The 17,370-nt window shown below is 35.0% G+C and overlaps 1 protein-coding gene across 1 annotated transcript; it reads right to left on the bottom strand.

The window, feature by feature from the left end:
- Positions 1-12,845: 12,845 nt before the first annotated feature.
- On the bottom strand, positions 12,846-16,450 carry LOC107780790 (small ubiquitin-related modifier 1). Its single transcript, XM_016601368.2, has 3 exons — positions 16,293-16,450; positions 13,445-13,594; positions 12,846-13,303 (listed from the first exon to the last, which is right to left on the bottom strand). Exons 1-3 carry the CDS (start codon positions 16,377-16,379, stop codon positions 13,238-13,240), a joined length of 303 nt encoding a protein of 100 aa, XP_016456854.2. The 5' UTR covers positions 16,380-16,450; the 3' UTR covers positions 12,846-13,237.
- Between the last annotated feature and the right edge of the window lie 920 nt (positions 16,451-17,370).

Below are 17,370 nucleotides of genomic sequence, written 5' to 3'. Positions count from 1 at the left end.
GCAGTAATTACAACAGTATTGAAATAAAGCAGTAAAGGAAAGCAGTTAAAGGAAAGAAAAGACATGAAGAGCCAAGTCAGTTTCGTAGTGAAAGAATAAAAAAACAGTAAATAAAGCAATTAATGAGATAGTAAAGTCACAAGCAACATGTAATGGTAAAAGCCTAAAGAATTTCCCCAGCAGAGTCGCCATGCTGTCGATGCCCCCTTTTTCTAATGTGTGGAGTCGAAATCGGGTATACGACATTGGGAGGACAACTCTATTCCCTTTCGAGAATTGGGTTTTGGAATTTTGAAGAGTCGCCACCTAATGATTATAGTGCATTAGGCCACTTTAAGAAATGTTTGAGTTGGAAAACCAGAGTTCGGGTAAGGGCTAGAAATTATCTCGAGGGGAAGGTGTTAGGCACCCCTCAAGATCCACTAGTGTGGTTCCCGGCCATGTTACAATTGTGACTTTACAAATAAACAATCAAGGCTCAAATAAGGACTTGCATACAACATTGCAATTAGGTTGAAAACTTTTGAAGGTAAGTAGAGAGGGCAGAATTTTATAAAAAATAAAAAAAAGATTTGAATAGTTTTACAAGAAAATATGAAATCAAATAAAGGGAGGGGGTCCTAGGTTTGTGATTAATATGGATCACTTCAATGCAATATCCAGCAATAACTCCTCAGAAGAGGGGTCGCACATGATATTAGCGCATCGGTCATCATATCCATATTCTACCCTTCCCACCCCGTTAAGGTATTAAAGCGCGGAATGGTATCATTACTTATTGCATGCTATTACCCGTCCCAATCCTATAATTCTCGGAGGCATTGAGACTACTAATCCTGAAGGGGAGGGAGTTGGGGCTTTTATGGTTTTAAAAGGATAAAATTCTAGGGCGACAAACAAAACACATGAAGCAGATATGGGAAAACACATAACAGTTGAAAGGCTCAAATAAACCTCCTCAAGTTATAAAAGCATAGAGTTTAGCATGTCTTGCATGTACTGATTAGGTCTGAATTAAACTTAAAAAGATGCGTGAGGCATACTGATTTATTACATACTTCAGATAAGAAATCCGAATCAGACTTGCCTGCTGGTTGGAATTGTCAAAGACTAATGCACTTATGGTTTTTACCCTAAAGCTTGCCTAGGTGAAACCTATAGGCATGATATCTAATAATGCAAAGTATACTGATTTTAAAGAAAAGCTTTACTGATTTTAGAAAAAAAGGGATCTGCAGATTTTAAGACGGGTTTTAGATTCGAAACGAGGCTGATTCAATTAACTGATCCTATAGGCATGGTTTCTAAGTGTCATTGATCTTAAATAGTTGCAAGAATCCTATAGACATGATATCTATGCGTTACTGATTTTAAACGTTTATAGAAGTGCAGAAGTCCTATAGGCCTGGTGTCTAAAATACTGATTGTTATTTAAACCTATATACACGCTTGCCTAATGATAGATGCATATGCAGAATACAGAAAGTCCTATAGGCATGGTGTCTATATGAAGATGCAGAATTTCTTATGGACATGGTATCTATGTGAGAATGCAGAGTTGCAATGATTTATAAAATGCAGAACTTTAAAACATAGTAATTCCTATAGGCATGATCTCTAGATGAGATGCAGAATTTTATAAATGATAACCCCTATATGCATGATATCTACCCCTTGCATGCATAGTTCCCCACCCTTTTCCACTAGCCGACCCCAAATGTTTATTACAAGATTATTACAAGCCAGAATTGATAAAATAAAAATAAAATAAAATTACATCAGAAAACTAAAAGTCCCGACCAAGGAGAGCCTGATTCGTACTTCTGTCTGAAGCATGAAGTAAACCAACTCCAAAGATCAAGTTCCAAAGCCTTTCTCTTATTTGGGATGTGTCAAAGTTCCCAAAAGTCTCAAAGGGGCTCCGGGCAATGCTTACACCCCAAATATATTTCAGAATCAAGGACATAGTGCAGTGTGGAAGGGCCAACCCTCAAATGTCCAAGTTCAGAGGGAACTCAAGGTCCCAAAGCAAGGCTCATAGGAGGGGGCAGAACTTAAAATCTAAGAGTATGTGCAAGTGCAGGGGAGAGGGAGTGATAAGCTGGTGGTCATGCCAAGCAACTTGAAGTACTGGCACACCCCTGACCAACTTGTCATTTCAAGTTGAGGAGTTAGGGCTTATTGAAAGCCAGGCTCAGGCCTGGGCAGCCATTTAAGAGGCTACCAGATCATGAGCCTTAACTCAGCATACATATGGGGTAAGGTTAGGGGATTCATAACAGAAACAGTAGACAAAGGAAAAGTGGGCAAAGGACATGATCAGCAATAAAACATACTGACACCCTTTACTTGGGGTTAAAATTCCGTTCATGGACAACAACTCATGTTTCCATGCCCTTAATCCCCATTTACAAACACATAGAGGGTAAAGGTATAGGGATCAAGCATTCGCAAGAAAGTAAAGCAAACAGCAGCATATGAACATGTCAAACTTTGCAGGTAATAGACATAGATGTAAAGGTTCTAAGTAAACACATTAGGATGATTGCTAGGAACTGAATCAAGACATACCAGTAAAAGAGCAAGAGCAGGATGCAAAGATAAAGTAGTCGTAGTATATTAGCCTTGACTTTCAGCCAACTAATAATAAGCAGGAGCAGAGAACAGCAGTAGAGAAGAGAGCAAGAGGGAATGCAGGTTTTGAAAGTAGTAGTAGTGTGTAAGAGTATGCAATTCGAAGTGTGTTGTAAAAAGTATTGAATTGTCCGGCTAAAAGTGCGGAAGGGTAGTCCCTTTTATAGTGTAGAGAAGCAAGTAAGAAAAGTAAGAAAATAGTTTACAATCAATCACATAGAATTTCCCTTCAGCTAAGGGATTTGATTTCAAACGGGTAGAAGGTAATTAAGGAAAGAATTTGATCAGAATCTTTTCCAAAGTAGTACAAGAAGAGAAAATACATAGGAACTATTTAAGGAAAGAGTTTGATAGCAACACGGTTTGTGCAAATAAGGAAAGACAATCAATCAACAGTCAGTAGAATCAGAAATTGAGTTTTGGTATGAATGAACCCAACCAGAAAAGGTGAAGAAAGGTTTAATCAAAGAAAATGAGTAACAATCAATCAAACCCCATTAGAGGATTTCAGAACAATCAATTAGTAGTTGGCAAAACCCCTTTTGAAGAAAGAATTCCTCATATATAAAGCACACAAACATGTCAAACAAGAAAGAACTGTCATGCTAATTAGAAAGAATCTAGTATAGAAAAGTTCAGAGTTATAAACAAAGAGGCTCAAATTCAGTACATAGACTCAAACTTAGTTTGAGAGAATCCAGGGTTCCATAATAGAACCCTAGTCCGAGCACGAGATTAAATTCGCCAAAAACCCTAAATCCTAGGGTTTTCGACTCGAATCAGATGTAGAGACGAGAAGACAAATAACTGAAACAGGCTCAGAGATCTTTTTCAGAGACTCATGAGAAAACAAACAGGTAAAATAGCAGGTTCGAAACAAACATAGTGAAAAAGCTGATTTGAAGCATAAAGAACATGTTTTAAGAAAAGCTTGGAACTTAAACAAGTTCAGAAGACAAAGAGGTAGTGTAAACTTAAGGAAACAGTAGATGAAACATGTTTAGAAAGAACAAAGTCCAGAAGAAGGCCAATAAGAACTAAGAGCTTAGTAGAAAATACAGTAAAGGAACACAAGGGTAAATGAACACATAAGATAAACGTGTGAAAGCATGATATAGAAACCAGTAGAAGAAAGAACGGAGCACAATAGAAGAACATGCAAAATAAGGCAAACATAAAGATACGGAAGAAGAACATGCTAGGTAGAAAAGAGAACATACAAACATAGCATAAACAGATTCACACAAAAAAAAGAAGAAGAAGACGAAGAGTCGGAAAACATTTTAAGATTTTTTCAGAAACCCTAAATCGAAGAGAAACAAATTTTAAAAGAAAAGATTGGGGAAAACGTTTCAAAACTCCAATAGAACATAGATGTAGCATAGACATAAGAAAACAAATAGGGAAAGAACCTCGAATAGCTTAGGGTTTCGGAGAAACCCTAGAAATGAGAATAGCTTGGAAGAAAGTCCGATCTAAGTCGGATGAGGTCAGAAACAGGCTCAGAAGAACAAGAGCCACCGAAGCAAGGTCGGAGATGGCCGGAATCTTCGAATCGGTGAAGGTCTGAGTGAAGACCTTCGAGGTTTGGCCTCTATCCTTCGAGCATCAGGCATGCAAGAGCCGGAGGAGGTGAGTATAGGTCGTCCATGGCTTGAGAGGCCATGGATTCCGATGAGTTGGAGGTTGAAGATGGGATGAGAGAGGCTAGAGTTTCAGGAACCTTCGAGAGAGTTTGAGAGATAGAGAGATGAGGAGTCTCGAAAGAATGAGACGGGGGGAATGGGGTAGGTGAGGGTTTAATTATGGAAAGGGGGATCTAGGCCGTTGATTTTATTTGATCAATGGCTCAGATTAATTCAGAACTGGGCCGGGTTAATTTAAGGATTGGGCTGGGGCGGATTTGGTTGGGTCTTAGGTTAATTGGGTTGGGGTTAAATTGAGGCTAAAATTGAAATCCGAATGGGCTATAATTGCAATGAAATGAGGCTAAATGTTAAATAGCCAGTTTTCCCTTTTTATTTTATATAAAATAGTTAAAACGATTTTAAAAGCAAATTAAAAGTACTGACCCTATTAATAATATATAAATATCAATTTAAAAATAATGGAACCAATTTTACAATTATAAAATGCTATTAATCTTAAAGTAGGCTATAATTGCAATTATATGCAATTTAACTTCTAAAATACCAAATAAATTTGTAAAAATATACAAAAGTTATCTTAACTATATTTTGGTATAAATATGGGAATAAAATAAATTATTCACCAATATTGATGATTTTGGGAATAATTATGGATTTTTCACTGCTAAAATAGACAATAAATTGATTTCAAAAATCTTAAAAATTAGGGAAAAAATACCAAAACTCTTGGGGCATGCTTATATGTGCATGTACATGCTATTTTGAAAGTATTTTGTATAAAAATACATAGAAAAAAATTGAGTATCAACACCAAGTAGGGTCGGGCTCAAACAATTATACCTTCTCCTATGCAAAAAAGGACACTTTTCCATGTCAGGACATCCGCGGCCGCAGATTTGCATAGTATTCTATCCGCGGCCGCGGATTCGACCGCGGACTTGACCGCGTACTGTTTGGAATTTGGAAATATATAAAACATAAAAGTTGTAGCTCTTTGAATTAGCTTTCCAACCATATATTGTAGAGCCCAAATGGAGTTCTGAGCGAAAACTTATGTACATTTTACTAGAAAGTGCACAATATGCCTACTCGATTCTTCGTTCGTTCTTAACTATCATCCGTTGATCCCCGAACACAATCCCAGCTTAATTCCTTGGGCTTTTACTCAGTCTTCAAAGCTCCAAATCACTCGAATTCATTCCATAACATCTACATAGCTCGGAATCACTCGTACAAGGCACAAAACACATAATTAGTGCAAAACACTAGCGATTAAAGCAAACTCAACTGAAGTGCAGTGAATTGGAATGTAATAATCAACTAAAATACGTAATTATAGCCTATCATCATCCATTTAAAAAAGAATGACCCCTTTCAAAATTTGGAAGTAATTTAGCTTAAACATACAATTCTATCCTTAATAAGAAGCTTTTATAACCACACAAATACGATGGGGCCCTTTTTGACTTGTTTAGGACCACAAATTTCAAAAATCTTTATTTTTTCTTAAACTCTATGTCCAGTCAAACATGTTCACATAAATTAAAATAGAGAGAGTATTTTGCAGGTTGACTAACTCCGAAAGCCTCGTCAATGAGAGAAAAGAAAGGTGTTGGGGGTTGAAAAAACTTTTATTATCTACAATTAGTATGTTAAAAAGGTGATAGCCTACGTACTATTACATTAAGGGTGTGTTTGGTATGGAGAAAAATCTTTTTAAATTTTTTTATATTTGATTGAATTAAATATTTTAAAAAGTATTTTCTTTAAGAACTTGGTTTCCTCCGGTTAGAGGAAAATGAACTTTCTAGCAAGAGTAGCAAAAATATTTTCTGAGACTCTCCAACGAATGGTTTCAACCCGACCCCCACCTCGACCCTACCCTAAACCCCAACCCTGCCCCGACACTAGTTGTTGTCCGCCCTAACCTCCCAACACCCCAACCTCCTGACTCCTCGATTTCAGACCTCCGAACCCCGACGTACCCATTCGGTTTCTTACGGTGTTTGCCTAAACTATAAATAAATTTTTTGGAGATAAATTTCTGTTTACTAACTAAATACCAGAAATAAGCTAAAAATACTTATTTCCTAGAAAAGTATTTTTTAGGAAATTATTTTCTATGAAAAATATTTTCCTTCAAACCAAATACATTCTAAGAGACTAAAGTTGTCGCCCTTCTTGTACTATAGAAATATTTACTCTTTTTTGGTTAAACAGATGCATATTATAACTAAAAATCAACTACCAGTTAGGGTGTACAAAAGATTATTTGTGGGGGGGTATGTGGTACCCCCCTCTAGCATACTGTTACTATCACTATTACAATCCATTGTTTTCCTTTCAAACATAAGTTCTTGCGATGTCTGCCCAAAAAACATGGTTGACAAACACCGGAGGAACTAATGTTACAAAAACATCTTCAAAATATTTTTTCTTGCCCCTTCCTTTGCCAGCATGTTAGCAACTTTGTTAGTCTCCCTGTAACTGTGCTACACCACCACGTCACCTAGTCTTTGGACGATTGACCTGCATTCATGAATAAGTGAGTCAAAATAGAGGTTTCCATTAATTAGCATTCTAATTACCTCTGTTGAGTCAGTGTTTATTTCCAAAGGTGTGAACTGTCTTTCTTCTACAATTTGCAGTCCTTTAAGAAGAGCTAGTAGTTCTGCTTGGGTGTTGGTAGTGTATTGGATTGAGCCCATGTATCCCAATATCCAGTTTTCACTTGTGTTTCTGAATACTCCCCCAGGCATCCCTTGCCCGGATTCCCTGTTGCAGGTCCATCAGTATTTAGCTTGAAGGAGTTGTTGTTTGGTGGCTCCTATTTTACCCAGATGTTCTTCATTTTTTTGGGTTCTTTATCCAGCATCATTGTAGCATATTCAGTAGCCTTTGCTATTGCACATTTTGAGTCTGCTCTATCTCTTTTGTTATTGAAGAGGTTATTATTCCTTGTTAGCCATATTTGCCAGAAACAGAAAAGGAGGAGCTCTTTCCAAGTAATGATGTTGTTGTATGTTTTTTTTCTTTAGGGTTGCCCAAGTGTTTGGCCAATCTGTGGTGTTGAAAGCATGAATAGAAGTATTGATTTCCTTATAGCTTTTGGAGATGATGTCCTGCCAGAAGGTGTGTGCAATGGTGCATTCAAAGAAGATGTGTGCTGAGGTTTCATTTGTCTGGCTGCATTGGTGGCAAATGGGGTTTGATTATACCCCCACATAATGGAGGTAGGCTCCAGTGGGGAGCCTTTCATGGAAAAGCAACCAAAAAAAGGATTGTATTTTTTTGGGTACTTTTAGCTTCCAAACCCAAGTGAAATTGTGGGTCATGGTTTTCTGACCTTGATCTAGAATTGAGTAGGCTGATTTTGTGGAGTATAGACCATTTGGTGTTGCTCCCCATATCATTCTATCCTCGTTGACTGGATTGGGTGGGATGGAAGTATTGTGGATGGAGTTTTAGATATTTTGGGGGATGGTAATAGAGAGAGTAGAGAGGTCCCACACTCCATGTTGATGGACATTTGCGACTGTTTTGGACATATCTTCTCTTGTTAGAGGATAGTGAATTAGTGACCTTATGGGAGGGAGGTTGTTTATCCAGGGGTCGTTAAAAAAGTTAACTCTGTTCCCTGAGTGAACTACCCACATTTTTGCTTGCATGCATGTTTCCCATCCTTTCAGAATGCATTGCCATGTGTGGGACTTGGCCTTTTTGGAAGGGTTCCTCCAATTGCAGCGTTTTGCAATAAGAGTTTTTGCCCAAATGGATGTTGTATTTTGGTATAGTCTCCAAGCAAGGTCTGAGTGCTGGGCTTTATTCTTTAATTCAACTTTCTGAATCCCCAGTCCCACTTCTCTTTAGGCTTTGTAACTGTGTCCCAAGATATCGGTGCATTTTCTTTTTAGTAGTAGTGGTGCCCCAGATGAAGTTCCTCTGAACTTTATCAATTTCTTTGGTTGTTTTTGTTGGCAGTTTGATGTATTGCATGCCATGATTCAGAATTGAGTTTAGGGAAGCTTTTGCCAGAGTGATCCTTCCAGTCAAATTAAGCATGCTTGTTTTCCAACCTGCCATTTTTGAGTGAAGATTGTCAATAATGAACTGAAAATCACTATAAGTGAGTCTTTTGTGGAAAATTGGGAATCCCAGGTACTTCCCAAAGTTTGTTAATGCTTTTATGGAGAGAGAGTTTGAAATGAGTTCCATTCCATGAGGTTGGAAGTTAGCACTGAAACATACTGTGGACTTATTGAGATTGATTTTTTGCCCTGATGCTAGATTGAAAGAATTAAGGGTATTCATGATTGTGTTGCAAACTGGAAGGTTAGCTTTTGCGAAGAGAGTTAAATCATCAGCAAAGAAGAGATGTGATATTTTAGGGCCATTTCTGTTAATGCTGATTGGGTGTCATTCCCCTTGGGTGACATTGTTGTCAATGGCTCTTGAAAGCCTTTTCATACACATGATGAACAGATATGGTGAGAGGGGGTCACCCTGCCTAATGCCCCTAGTGGGCATGAAAGAGGTGGTTTTCTCTCCATTGACAATTACAGAGATGGAGGATGAGCTGACACATGACATGATGAGATTGATGATTGTGTTTGGGAATTTGAAGTCATTGAGGGTTTGATTAATGAAAGACCACTTAAGTCTGTCAAAAGCCTTCTCCAGGTCAATTTTTAGGATTATGTTACTGGATTTTCCCTTCATTTTCCCAAAGTGGGAGATATACTCTTGGACTACGATGGCATTATCTGAAGCTTTCCTGTTGGATAGGAAGCTGGTCTGGCTAGGACCAATGATGAGGTGGAGGAAAGGCTTGATTTTATTGATAATGATTTTTGTTATTGTCTTGTTGACAGTGTTGCATAAGCCTATGGGTCTGAAGTTTTTGATCATTGTGGCTTGAGGGCATTTTGGGATGAGGCATAGAAGGGTTTCATTCATGGCTGGGTCCATAGTGGATGTGGAGAAACATTTTTTGCAGTAAAGGATGACATCCTTACCCACTATGTCCCAGTATTTTTGGTAAAAGAAAAGATGAAGGTCATCTGGCCCAGGGGCTTTGAAAGGCTTAAAAGAGAAGATGCCATTCTTGATTTCATTATCCCTTAGAGGCATTCCAATTGTTGTTTGCTGAATCTGAGAGAGGCATGGCCCTTGGATTTCAGTGGAGGATAAATCATTCTGAGAGCATGTATCACTTAGTTATGATTTAGTGATGAAATTTACATGCAAGACAAGGCCTTGTACGCATTTGTGTAGAAATTGAGAGCGGAAAAATAGAGTAAATTTTATGGGTGGTCATTCAACTTCTTGTTTATCACCCAAAAGTCATTTTTTTTGTTACGTAAAAGGCATTCAACTTTCTATTTATTTCCCAAAAATTATTTTTCTTTCTTTTGTTACACAAAAATCATTTTACTGTGCTCTAATTATGACAATAATCACTTTGCCCATATTTTACAAATCTTATACATAAAAAGTCTATTATGCCCTTGATATTGTAAATCCTCCCATTTATATAATACCTTCTACATTATATGCTATATAATATACTTTTATCTAGGTATTTTACTTATAATTAAAAGAACTTAATATTATTTTATTTATTAATTTTATAATATATTAGTACATTTAACTTTTCTTAATATTATTTTTCAAGATATTTAAGTAACATTATTAAATTTGTCAGTAACATTATCGTGAACAAATTTCAAGTCTACGTTCTAAATCATGCTTAGTGAAATATGTTTAATAAAAATTGAAAAATCAAATCTCATTGATTTATGAGCCAAGCCATACACATTAATTTAATAAATAAAATACTACATTTAGCAAAATGACATATCAGATTAATACTTTCAAATAAATAATATTAACATATAAAACTTTAAAAAAAAATTTAAACACAATATTATTAATAATTCTTTTAAAATTTTTATTGACTATAAAAAACGATCATTTGTTAAACAAATATATTTTTATTATTGTAAATAAATATTTTTTATCATTTTTATATTTAAAATATGTTCATGTTTGAATATGATTAAACAAATTGAGTGCCACGAAAAAATTAAATGTATGGATATAATTTAAAAATAATAAATAAAATAATTTAAATTTATTTTAATTATAAGTAAAATACCTAGATAAAATATATATTATATAGCATATAATATAGAAGGTATTAAATAAATGAGAAAATTTATAATATTAAGGATATAATAGACTTTTTAAGTAAAAGTATTATAAAATCTAGCTAAGGTGACTTTTGCGATAAATAGAGCAAAGTAAAATAATTTTGTGTAACAGAAGAAAGAAAAATGACTTTTAGGCAATGAAAACAAAAGTTGATTGATTTTTGCGAAACAAAAAGAAGAAAATTAACTTTTGCGTAATAAATACAAAGTTGAATGACCACCCATGATTTTTTTTATTTTTTTGTAATTACAGATTTTATATACGGAAAAAGAAGTATTTACAAGCCATTCTAAAAAACACTCTACAATCTACCCTACAAAATCTATAAAAGTCATAACTACTACATTTATAACTAGCAGAAACTAAGCATAGTAATTCATTTTGTTCAATTGGCCTGCTATTTTTCTATTGCCTTCATCTCGAATATGTACATTTTGAACAATTTGTCTCACCAAAGTAGCATCTTCTTTCCTTCTATTTTGAAATATCCGTTGGTTCCTTTCTTGCCAGACATAGTATGCACATCCAGCCAGACTCATTCTGTAGATCTCTGCCTTGGCATTTTTACCATTCATGAACTGAACCGTCCATTGCTTGTCTATCCACACCCTGCAATCTTAGCAATTGATTCCATATTGAAGCAGCAAATGAGCACTTGTAGAACAAGTGGATTACAGATTTAGCTTCTACACCACATAAAGGACATATAATATTACTCGTCACTCCCTATTTTTCCAGTCTATCTCTTGTATACAACCTTCCATGGGCCACCATTCTAAGCAAAAAGATTCATTTTGGGTATCCCATATTATTACAAACTAGTCTCTTCCATAGAACCTTTTGAAACTCCCTTAGCTTTATATACAACTCCCTAATAGAGAATTATTGTATCTCCATTGGCTCATCAAAAGAAATGTCTGCTTGCTCCAAGAACTCCTTAGCTTTAAGGACTTTGTTCACTATCCACGATGCTTGTTTAGCACATATTCCCCAAACAGGTTTTTCTCTTATCTAATAAGAGTGAACCCATTGAATCCATAGTCTATCTTTCTTCTTACAGAGATTCCTTTAATGCTTACAAATTGCTGCTTTAGACCACCCATGAAATTTATTCCGAGAATTTCTCTATGTACTGCTCACCTACGATAAATGAAAGGCTAAGAGTTGAGAAAACAAGAACTTCTTTTGTTCTAAAAGAATGGTATTAGTAGTACTATTTCATTTTTCTTACCATACGATTTTTTTAAATATCTTTATATATTGCATACTTTTAGCTAGAAGTTGTGACATATATTGTGTTTTTCCGTAACCTATAAATACGTAGTAATATTTATTTTTAAATAATTGTAACAATGTCCGCATTTATTCCGATAATCAGGCTAGTGAACAGTGGCACACTCAATTCCTCTATTCCTATTGGAAGAAGTGGAAATCAATTCCATGAAACATACGTGGGGAGCGATAAAACCTAAATGAAAAATGGATTTCACTGAAAATAAGTGTAAAATCTCTTATGCAATCGAAAGTTCGAACGTTTGTTTCTTTATGTATAGTGATTACACATTGAGGTTGACTTCCGTCATTTCAGATTCAGATACTCTAACTACTGAAGTGATGTCGATCTAAAAGAATAAGTTAGAAATTAGAGCCTTGTATAACATTTATACTTGTTAATAAGTCACGACTCATAAATAGAAGTAGGTGAGATTTTTCAAATGGTGAGTCTTTTTCGCTTTTGCAACTAATCTGCTAATAAAGTCGAAAAGCATTAGAATGTTTACTTTGGTTCTTAATCCGAAAGGTGCCTGTGTTCCTAATTCCGATTAATAACTGCAGAATTTTAAGAGAGAAATTTTGTGAACTGCTTTGATTCTACAAGTCTATTTTAGCCCATAATTATTTTTTTAAGATGTAAGTTTTACTCTACTTATATTTTAGGATTTGTTCTATATACAAGACTGTATACAAGACTTCCAAAATCCAACGATCCTCTTTTCTATATCGTTCCAATTAGGAACACAAATCCAACTTCCTTTTTTCCTGTGTCGTTCCAATTTTATCGCCTAATTATTCCCAAATACAACATCCTTTTTTTTCTACGCCGTTCCAATTTTACCAGACATCCCTTCAGGACATACAACATCCTTAGACTTAAGAGCGACCATACCAGTCAAATCCCTTACGATACACTTAGAGTGAATAGATCTGTCATCTCTTAAAAAACAACATACCCAGTATATTCCCAACAGGTGGGAATATCTTCTTAAAATCTCTCTTCTAATTTAAAATCGTGCTTAGAGAGAAAGAAAGAACATGATAAAAAATGATGATACCACATAGATGAAGCAATTTCAGAAGCATAATTTTGATGATGAGCAAGTTGCTAATTAAATATAGCGCATTTCCAAGATAGGATAGTAATATGTATATGTATATGGATAGGAATATGTAGTTTGGACTTTGACTGAATGGGCATGGTCAGTTTAAGCTTTGCTTCAAAACCAGAAATTCAAGACCACCAATAATAGAAATCAAAGGGGACAATCTCTCCACCAGCCCAAAAACTGATCATATCAAAACCCGGGAGTTAATAAAAGGCAATAACAAGATCCAAAAATAGTGACCAGCCATAAGCAGCGCATTACTAGCCCACCAGAGTACAAGCTAAACTATATTCATAATAGTTCAGCCAATATATACTGAAGATAATTTAAGCTGTCCCAAAACCCTCTGATATAAAACTAACCCAAGGATCCACCAGTCTGATGCAGCATAGCATCAATTTCATCCCCATCCTCCATCTCGAGCTGTCAAAAAGAATATGGAAAAAGTAATGAGACAACACATTACAGATTCTATGACGATTAGGGATACGAGGAAGGATATTTTCAATATGAGAGGCAGGAAGAAGAGTGTTGGTTGGTGAAGAAAAAGGGAGAGACAGAAACCTCATCAGGAGTTTGCTCGCTCCTAAGACGACGGCCATCAAACAAGAATGCAATAGAGTTGAAATCCACAGACTGCCTATCACAGTAAGCATTCATGAGCTTCTTCAGCTGTGTGCTTTTCTTGATCCTGAAAAACACCTCATTTCCGTCCTACAAAAATTGGTCAACTTCAGAGACTCCGTATACTTGAATATGGATTATTGTCAGTCAGAAATTTTTCCACAAGAACTTTTGAGGATTCTTGACCAACTTTGGCTATATAAATTAGCCAAAACAAGCAAGAAAATGAACAAACTAGAAAAAACAAGAAGCAGAGTGTTCTTAAATACTACAGACATCATTAGTTATTCTGCTTTTAGTCAAAGATCATCAGGTTTCTCTTCTATACAGTGTCATCTAAAAAGACGAGACGTGTTCAAAAATCAATACATTCAACATTTATTTTTCAATTTTTGCTTTCATTGTTTTGCCTACTCTTTTTGAACTTTCTCCTGAAGGAAGTTAAGTTTTCAGATGCTTAATGTATCCGTTATGCCACAGAAAAGAACAAAATAGGGAATTAAGCATGAGAAAATGAACAATGGTGCGATAGAAGGGGGTGGATTTTGCCAAGCAGATATACCTAGTTACTACATATTACGATAATGGAAGCAGAAGTGGATTTGTATCGTTATTCACAAACCATAGATTTACCATGTCAACTCAGAACACACTAATAATATTTTTATGATGACGGTATTCCGACCGGCTTGCGTGCATCAATTATTCCACCAGATACATGCTGCCTCCCACTAGCACAGGTACCGGACGAAGAAATCATCTATGTCTTTTGCCTATGCTAGAATTTGAACTTGATATCTCACGGTTCTCCTCCCACTCTATTAACCACTAGGCCACAAGCTTGGGCGCACAACACATTAAAAATATTCGAGTCAAGGACTAATAAACATAAGACAAGCACACTACATGGAGCAACCATATATCTACATGATATCTTCATTTCACAAGGCCTTTTTAGTTTGGTGATGAACTCTTTAACTATAGCAGATATTCGAATAAACAAGTATACTAAACTGATCGAGAACTGCCATAGCTAAACTGACTGTGCATTGGCCCTTGCCATCAGTTGTCAGCAGGAAAAAGAAAGCTAAAGTCCATACTCTCCTAGTCTCCTTTATCAACTACCATCCATTAAAAAATTTACTGAGTACCGTAAATTAAATTGAATATCTGAATTTCATTGGAAGTGTACAAAGGGTAACAACCTAACAGTGTATAAAGATAAAGATCCAGTTGGTTATGGAGCAATAAACTATTTAATTCTACCCATCTGAGTAAATGGAGAAGAAAAAATTAATTCAAAATATTCAAGACACTCAGATTAACGTGGTTTCAAGGTGGATTTCAGGATCAACTACGTATTTTCAACAGTAACCAAAGGCCATAATCGCAAAGTACAACTACAGAAAATCCAATTTCTCCAACTAGAACGGTGCAAAACGGTTCATGGCAACAAAATAGAAACACCAATGCACTGCCTATGAGAAAAGGAAAAGTAAAACATTCAATCAATTCAAATCTTCAATATAAATATCATACAATAAATCTTAAAATGACAAAGTAATAGGATGCAGAAAACATAATAGCAGTGATTAACCCCCCCCCTCTCAGTGACTCCAAAATTAGAAACCAACCACAAATTAGATACCCCAAATCTTTTAGGGTACAAAACATACTTTAACCAGAGAATAGCTATAATTATAATATTCTAAAGCTCGCAGATGCAAAAAGGCAGTGTTTTTAGAGTTTCTCTAACACTCTATTTGGATCATTGTTCCCCGTCGTTTTATAATGTATTGTATCGTTTTTGAATACAATGATTGGATAGATTGTATTGTTTGTTATTGTTGAACAATATTTTGCTGTTTGGTTTGACTGTATCGTACTGTACTATAACTAATAAGTTTACTAAAATACCCTCAATTGTTTAAATATTATATTTATCAAAAATTATGCATAAAAATAATTTTAAAAAACAAAACAGAAGAGGGGAAAACACCTTAAGAAAGCAGAACAAAGGAGCTAGACAGAAGAAGGCAAAACAAAGGAGCACAACTAATTACAATTGAGTTAAAAGTAAATTAGGAGAAAAAATAAAACGGAAGGAGGCAAAACACCTTTAACATTGGCGGCAGAAGTTCTGGAAAAAAACAAAGTAGGTTATTGGTTGGAGATTTGGAGTTAAATTAGAAAAAAAGGTAAAAAGTAAAATAGACTTATGGAGTAATAAGTTAGGGCATAATTGGAAAAAAAAAGGGAAACAACCCCACCACACCAAATCAGTTGTTTCAAAAAAGGGAACTTTTCATTGTTCCGAAACAATGGATTTAACAATACAATACAATACAACCAATTTTAATGAAACAATCAAAATAAATATTGTTTTGTGATAACAATACAATACGATACAATGGGAACAACCATCCAAACAAGCTGTAAAGCTCATATACCTAAGAAAGAGTAACATATTACATGTACTGCTTTAACTGGAACTAGAACAGAAATATTCTGCTGCAAAATAAGAGTTAAAAGAGAAGACATTACTAACATTTGGTTAACCAGAACGATCAAAGACAGATGCAACAAAATATAAAGGCAGACCAAGCGAAAAAGAAAAGAAAGAAATAGAGGAGAAAAACCCTAAAAGCAAAACCTAGTGTACCCAAAACAAATTTTAAACCCTTAATAACAGTAGCCAATTGCATAAAACCGGAAAAACCCCCGAAGTGATTGCAGCCAAACGAAAAAGAAAATGTAAAGCATACGTAAAAGGGAGAAAAAGAAAGACCTGGCCCTTGACTTTGAGGTTGATATGAGCGGCCTGATCGGCTGGCTTTTTGTCCTCTTCTTGTTGAGTGACTCCTGATCCCGACATTCTCTCTTCTTCTCTTCTCACTTAATATTCCTGCAATTTCTTTTTTCCTATGAAACCTTCTTATACCTCAGGAGTCGCAGCCTTATGAGTACACGGTCTAGATTCGTTTCTAATTTAATCTGGCGGACGATATTGTTCTGTGCAATACGACGTCGTTACTTGCCCCGGAAGGATGAAGAAAACCAAAGGACTAATATTTAGAGGGTGTACAATTGTTTTTTTCTTAAAAAGTAAAAGAAAAACATTAATAACTTAGATTACAGAAATATTTAAGTTGCATACTATGTTTGTATCGAACAAATCTCGTCCGTACTTTATTATTGATGAATGTATCGGATTAAATCGTAACTTTTACAAAGGATTTTTTCTATAGATACAAAATTAAGATAATATTTAGCTGATTTTGCCTGGTTTCTATTAACAAAAAATAACTAGATATTTTATAAAAAATATACAAATCCGGACAAAAATTTATAATTTATATACAATAGTTATGGACAGGGGCATAGGCATCTTGCTTGAAGTTGTATGTAAAAATAATAAATAAAATTAAAATATTGCGTATAAATGTTAAAAATGACATTGCTTGCCATTATAATAATTTATTCATTTGTTCACTTCTTTAAATATTGACACTGCTTATGAAAATTCATGTGTACGTCATTGGTTATAGAGTATAACTTTGTTGTTATACATAATCAATCAAACTATAATTTGTACATAATTTTTTATTATACAGAATCAGTCAAACAAATACAACTTGCATACAACTTGAATACAATTATGTTAGTTGTATATATTTTATATATCATTTGTACACCCGATATATAATTTGTATACAATTTATTTATATCTTCTTATTCGAGTTTTAATTTGAAATTCCAACCAAAACCAACTCGAGTTTTTACTAAGCTTCCTCAAAATTGAGATTAACTTGAAAGAATATTCTCAATCATTTGCAATAACATCCAATCTAAACAAATAGCAATTT

Source organism: Nicotiana tabacum, chromosome 10 (assembly GCF_000715075.1).
Source record: "Nicotiana tabacum cultivar K326 chromosome 10, ASM71507v2, whole genome shotgun sequence".
Taxonomy (NCBI): Eukaryota; Viridiplantae; Streptophyta; class Magnoliopsida; order Solanales; family Solanaceae; genus Nicotiana; species Nicotiana tabacum.
Note: the sequence above shows the minus strand (reverse complement) of the source record. Positions and strands in the feature narration are given on the sequence as shown.

Bases quoted from the DNA above. Each gene is read 5' to 3' on its own strand.
- LOC107780790 (XM_016601368.2), bottom strand. From the start codon at position 16,379: ATGTCGGGATCAGGAGTCACTCAACAAGAAGAGGACAAAAAGCCAGCC. The intron at 13,595-16,292 runs GTCTTTCTTTTT...CAATTTTTGTAG, and splicing joins ACCTCAAAGTCAAGGGCCAG to GACGGAAATGAGGTGTTTTT. The intron at 13,304-13,444 runs GTTTCTGTCTCT...TCTTTTTGACAG, and splicing joins GCGAGCAAACTCCTGATGAG to CTCGAGATGGAGGATGGGGA.